Below are 6,803 nucleotides of genomic sequence, written 5' to 3' on the forward strand. Positions count from 1 at the left end.
TTATTAATGTACATTAATGAGATTAGATTAGATTGGATTAGATAGCTACTTTATTAATTCCAGAAGGGAGATTCTCGTGTTGCAGTATCCTTTACAGAGAAACATACATGCACAAGGTCGGTGAAGATTCTCACTCGTCCAGGTGAAGTTATCTGGAAGTTGAGTCATGGCAACTGGACTTCCATTAGTTAGTTAAAACATCTTGCAACTCATCCAAGTAGCTTCTTCAGTCTGAAGATAGCTGGTTAGAGGCCACAAATTTATGCTCCAGGACGATTTACTCCACCACTTGCCCTGAAAAGGCTTGTTAGGTGAAACAAAGGATTGGGGGATGTGAAGGATGTAATAGTCACACCTTGTGCTCTATGGTTCAGAGTCCTGATGACTCCTATTTTGTGTTGTAATGGGTGAGTCGAACACCAGGTAGGCTACTGGTCAGTCTGGGTAGGTTTCCTGTAAACCTCTATTATTGCTGAGGGAGCTGTCTTCTTCCAATCTTCTCTTCACCGATGTTAATGCATCTGTGGTGGGGAAGCTGGTGGTGGTCATTCTTCCATACATCACCTGCCCTCACGGTGCCGGCCAACTTCGTACCACACATTGCAAAGCACAAGAGAGGAGGGTGGGTGAGGGAAGAAATCTCTGTCCAGTATTTTGAATTTGGACTGCGGTACCACTTTTAAATGCTCAGTGTCAGTCCTGCATATTTTTCATTTTTAAGCACTATCAATATTACACTGTTAAAGAGTTTATAGTACTTCTAAGGACTTTTTAAAAACTGAATTTGAGTGGGATTGAGCTTGAGTCTGTTTTAGGACCCCCAGAAACTCTATTGATTTTTTTTCATATATGGTCGTCACTCCGAGAAAGCGTGTCAGTGCCGTGGGTTGTAAAAAAATGTCACATTGACAGAAGAATTATTTTGCTCAGACACACTTTTCAGACCTAGACACGCAAAGCTCCACGAAATAAAGTCCTATTCAGTTCACTCGTTGTTGAGAAGGACTTAACATGAAAACCAACACACAACAAAAAAAAATGATCTAGTTTTTAGGAGGTTTCACCCACATCTGCAGGACGCACTGAATGGGGCCAAACATGAAAGTGATTGATTAGCATCTTCCACTTATGGCTTTATTTCCTTTGGATCACATTTTTTCTTGCGTTTACTCTGGTAATTTTCCAAACAAACAATCCACAGTTGTTATTGAATGTAGAGGAGATACAGGTAGGAAAAGATCAGATATTCAACCTTGCATCCTTCTTATGAAAATCAAGGCAAATGAAATCCACTTGATGCTGGTTAACCATTTAAAATTTTACATAGAACAGTATTGATTCATTTTTAATTCTTTTTTTGTGCTGTACACTGCAGTTCTGCCTTTGCAGTTGGTGTTGTATAACCTTGTTAGCACTCAAGCACAGCATCAGCCTTAGTCTTTAACCTTAATCCATGGCAGCTGATCTGCACTTAGCTATAATATGTTTAATTGCGCAGCTAGTCTAAAAGTTTCCAAATTATAAACCAGATTTAGTGAATGTTATACTATTCTGTGTTAGTTCAACATGTGGCTGGTTATAACTGGTAGTGTTGGAGCAGTCTGCAGAGTAAAGTGCAAGGCAGTGTGTGACAAACACAGATACCCCTCATACAGCTGGAAGGTCGTGACCCTGAAGGTAGGAAGAGTGTGGGCTCCACTGACATACGGCTATGAGGAGAAAGTTGTCTTTAACATGGCAGTAGAGAGTGAAGGTGATCTAAGTAAATAAAATCCAGGTTTCTACCACACTAACGTTAACTCTATTTTGCTACATGGTTTAAGGAAGCAAGACGTCCACAATTATGCATTTTGTTATGCATTGTTACATTCATGCATAACAAGTTAAGAAAACTCTCATAGTCTCTAAATTCAATATACTTTCTTCTTTCAGTTTCTTTAATCTATTAATGCTATTTGATTGTATTTGTTTTGCATAGTTATTAAATTACAAATGGTCCCTTTAATAATCATGTAAATGTGCAATGTAATTCCTCACACATTCACCTTACAATCAATCTTAAAATCCTACACATCCAGTGCTTTATTTTTTTTAATTGTAGGCTCCAAAATTAAGTTAGGATGCTTTGAAAAATATTATAAATAATCTAAATTGTTAAGAGCAGAAAATGATTTAATGTAGAGGCATTTTATTATTTAATTCAACTCAATTCAATTTTAATTGTATAGCACTTTTTACAATTCACAGTCACAAAGTAGCTTTACACAACCAATATTATCTACAATATATATATATATATAGACATATAATTTTCATGCTTTTAATTACAGACTGCTGCTATAATGTTGAAAAGCATATAATGACAAGTTTCACACAAGTGTTACTGGTTGAAACAATCCCTGATTTTGCCATTTAATGCATTATATTATGGGAGAAACCCAACACATTTGTCTTTTATTTTGGATTCTTGAAGAGGCATCAGTGTCACTCAAAACTGAGGTGGAAAACTTTGTGTCCATCGTACCACACTGCAAGCTTAAAGGCCTCAGCTGAGGTCAGTGTCCACATAGATGGACACAAAAGGAAAAGTTTATTTACATTGGCATAGGTATTATATTGTCTCTATGCCATATATACAGTGTTTTCTATTCAAGGGAACCGAAAAGACGTTTACTTTTTTTAACTTTATTTTTTATTTTTTTAGGCTGCATTTGTTGTTAAGCTTGCTACTCTAACTGCAGCATGTATGCGCCAGTTTTAAAAAGGTGCTTGGCTACAAATACATTCACATTTTAAACAAAAGCTAAAGCTTTTCAAAGCTATTAAAACGGCTTCTGGAAAGAACCACTGACAGAAATGATATTTTGCACAAAAAGCTTCTGCAAGGTTCTTTCTGGAACCAAAAGTGGTCCTTCTACTTCATCATTCTGGAGAACCATTTTTGGCCCCAGCTGGCACCTGCGTTTTTCTGAGTGCATTTCAGTTTACACATCTCAGCTGTAGATTTATAATAAAGCAAAAGTCCAGCATAGAGAGGCTCAGTGAATGTGGTCTGGACTCTGTGGAGGAGAGTCATGGTTTCAGAGACGCTGTAGAAGGACAGAACACCTGCACTGTGATCCAGATACACTCCCACTCTGGAGGACTGAGGAACTGAGACTTGAGTTCTGCCTTTGTTGCACAAATATTCATAACTGTTGTTGTCACAATGTAATGTCCAAGATTTATTATTGTATCCAAATCTACATTCATTCCCGCTCCCTGCTCTGCTGATAGTGTTGTATGCGACTGCTACATCAACTCCTCCTCCGCTCCACTCCACCTCCCAGTAACAACGTCCAGTCAGGCCCTCTCTACTCAGGACTTGAAACCAACCATTGAATCTGTCTGGATGACTAGAATAAGGTTGTGGTTCATTCACTAATGCAGCTTTTCTATTTTCCTCAGATAACAGCACATATGTATGTGCTGTGTTTGGATCCAGTTTGATTTCACATGAATATTGTAAGAATCCAGCTCTGGTTTTGGAGGCTGGCTGTGACATTAAAACGTCCACTTCAGTCACTGACGGTGAGACGTTTGTCCATGTCTCCCTCAGAATGTCCTGCAATTTGTCTCTGAGCTCTGACACGGCTGCTGTCACATCCTCAAAGTACCTCATAGGCGGGATGTTGATGCTGGATGAGTGTGTAGATTGACTGAGTGCTGACACTGAGGGGTAGTTGTGTAGAAACTGGGTGTGATCCTCTGTGTGTGAGAGCTGCTCCAGCTCGGCGTCTTTCCTCTTCAGCTCAGTGATCACCTGCTCCAGCTTCTCCTGAAGCTCTTTGATTCGACTAACTTCAGTTTCCTGCTGACACCTGACCTGCTGCTTCACGTCAGATCTCGTTTTCTCAATGAGACAATGAAGCTGAGTGAAGATCTTCTCACTGTGCTCCACTGTTTTACCAGCAGAGTGATTGATACTCTCCACCTCCTGTTGAAGCAGCTTCACATGTTTCTCTCTGTCCTGGATTCTCTGCTGGAGTTTTTGTTGACTCCCCTCCAGCTCTCTCTGCCTCTCAGTCCTTTCTGCCGCAGCTGAGACTGTGTCGTGACCTTTATGTTCATCCAAAGAGCAGAGATAACAGATACACTGCTGATCAGTACGACAGAACATCTTCATCACCTCATTATGATGAGGGCAGATGTTCTCCTGGAGCTTCTTAGAGGGCTCCATCAGCTTATGGTTTTCAAAAGCAGCACATTCAAAATGAGGCTGGAGGTGTTTCTCACAGTAAGAGATGAGACAAACCATACAGGACTTGAGAGCTTTCAGTTTTCTCCCAGTGCAGACATCACAGGCCACATCTTCAGGTCCAGCATAGCAGTGATCAGCAGGAGCAGCTTGGAGTCCTGTCTTCTTCAGCTTCTCCACTAAATCTGCTAACATGGTGTTTTTCACCAGGACAGGCCTCGGTGTGAACGTCTGTCTACACTGAGGGCAGCTGTGGGTTTTCTTCTTATCTTTTTCATCCCAGAAACGCTTAATACATTTCTTGCAGTAGCTGTGTCCACATGGAATCGTCACCGGATCCTTCAGTAGATCCAGACAGATGGAACAAGAGAAGGTTTCCTGGTCCAGCTGCTCCATTTTAGTGGAAATGACTGTTTGAGTTTCACTTTCATACAAGTTTGAACTCTGATCTGAACAACATGTGTTTGTACAGTGACTGGAGCCTGTCAGCTCTTTCACTTCACTACATGTTGGTTCCACCCATCTTCAAACTGTAGATCTGAAGGGGAGGGAACAAGGAAGTCTATGACCAGAGTGGAGATGACTGTGTTTGAGAGCAGGAAGAAAAGGGGGTGTGGGGGGGTTCAGACTTTGTTTTGAGGAAGAGGAGTGGTTTGACAGAGATACTGCATGGTAACTTCTTCTTTTTATAAAGTATATCAGAAATGTTTGTGATTTTTCAATTTTGAGATCCTTACTTTTAGTTTGCACCTTCTTTCCATTTTTGAAATATATACATACTTGAAACATACATTTTTATTAATTAATATACAATTACAACACTTTTTATAAAGTAGATTACAGGGAAATGTATCAGGGTTGTAGTTTGAGTAAGATGTGTTTTTTCATTTTTGATCATTTTAGGTTTCACAGAAGACAAATGCTCCAGATTGTGTGACTCTATAGTTACGGTTGCTGATGTGAATCTGCATTTCACCACAAGTCCATGTTCAGATCCACAATAAAAGACCAGCACCACAAGTCTGTTTGAGACTTATTAGAAAGTAATATTGATACGCTAACAGCTCTATGAGTTCATGTGACATTTATCTCACATTTATCTGAAACTTCATGAAGACGTTAATTTTATTATTCCGAGGTTTGAGTAGGACAAACGCCAAATATAACACTCCTCCAAAGGAGATGGGAAAAGCTCTGATCTCTTCCTTTCCTCTATCCATTCAAATGCTACCATTGCATGCCATTAACTTTGTCATTTCTCTCTCCCGTAGTTGTGTTTCCTCCTATCTGTCTATGTACTTTTCTACAGGTATCCTCAGCCTTGGAACTGTACATCTCCAGAATCCAGTTACTGGCCCCGCTGACCTGCCCAATGTCTTTGCTGCTTGTTTTCTGTGTGCTGCCGTTCTTTTCTCTCTTCTCTTTCCACTCACCCCAACCGGTCGAGGCAGATGCCCGCCCACTATGAGCCTGGTTCTGCTGTAGGTTTCTTGCTCTAAAAGGGAGTTTTTCCTCTCCACTGTTGCCTAAAGCTTGCTCAAATGGGATTGTTGGGTTTTCTGTATAATTTTTTTTATACAGTGATACTCTGTAAGGTCTTAAACCTTCCACTGTAAAGTGCCTTGAGATGACTTCTGTTGTGTTTTGGCCTATACAAATAAAATTGATTTGAATTGAAAATTGATCGCTGGAGCTATCAAATAGGGTTACATACATAAATTAAGTATGGTCAAGGGTGTCACGAGCCTAGGATCCAACTCCATTGCCAGAGAAATGAGATGAGGAAGGTTTATTAACACAAATAATGCAGTGGATGAATTTCAGGAACCTGCGGACAAACAGAGCTGTCGTCAGGTGAGTATGGTGATCTAGAAGATGAGAGAGAGTTAGATCGAGTCTGGCTGGATCTATGGTAATGTTTATATTGGAGTACCACCGGAGGTGGTGGTGGCTTGTAGACTGCAGAATATGGTGGAGCTTCCAAGATGGCTCAAAGTAGACTGAAGCATATGTTGACTGGGAGCAGAGGAGGAATGATATGGTCTGCAGAACAGACCAAGTGGCAAAAGCACAATGGGTTAGTGAACACACAAACAGTTGACAGTTCTCCAGAAAGCCGAGGTGCAGAGTGAGAGACAAATCCAGGGTCATACACAAAAAGTCGTCCAAGCACTAATGTCCGTAAAGTGAGATCCGAGGTCCAAACAACAATCCAGGTCAACACTGAGAGGTAACACTGGGAGCAGAGATCCAAAAGGCTGATAGTAATGTCAAGGGACGGTCCAGGTCAGAACAGGGAAGGAGGCAGAGGGGAACAGGAACAGGGTCAGGCAGAAAACACTCACGATACCAAAGGTCAGAGCAGAGGCAGGTGTAACAACAAGTAGACAGTTCAAATGAATGCTGGATAGTGTGTGTCCTCAGGTTAATGTGAGACTATCTGGCAAGGCTGAGACGCACATGGAGGTGTGGAGAATTAGTAATCAGCAGTGAGGGGAAAACTGGAAACAGACGGACAGGAGTAAGCTGGAATCATGACAAAGGGAGGTTCCCCAGCAAAATAATC

The 6,803-nt window shown here is 40.9% G+C and overlaps 1 protein-coding gene across 1 annotated transcript; it reads right to left on the reverse strand.

The window, feature by feature from the left end:
• Positions 1-2,244: 2,244 nt before the first annotated feature.
• On the reverse strand, positions 2,245-4,642 carry LOC113156733 (tripartite motif-containing protein 16-like). The gene has a single exon (XM_026352006.1). It carries the CDS (start codon positions 4,631-4,633, stop codon positions 2,915-2,917), a length of 1,719 nt encoding a protein of 572 aa, XP_026207791.1. The 5' UTR covers positions 4,634-4,642; the 3' UTR covers positions 2,245-2,914.
• Positions 4,643-6,803: the final 2,161 nt, after the last annotated feature.

This window comes from Anabas testudineus, chromosome 19, assembly GCF_900324465.2.
Source record: "Anabas testudineus chromosome 19, fAnaTes1.2, whole genome shotgun sequence".
Classification (NCBI taxonomy): Eukaryota; Metazoa; Chordata; class Actinopteri; order Anabantiformes; family Anabantidae; genus Anabas; species Anabas testudineus.

What these genes read in the sequence shown, in the direction of transcription:
- LOC113156733 (XM_026352006.1), bottom strand. Translation starts at nt 4,633, where the DNA reads ATGGAGCAGCTGGACCAGGAAACCTTCTCTTGTTCCATCTGTCTGGAT.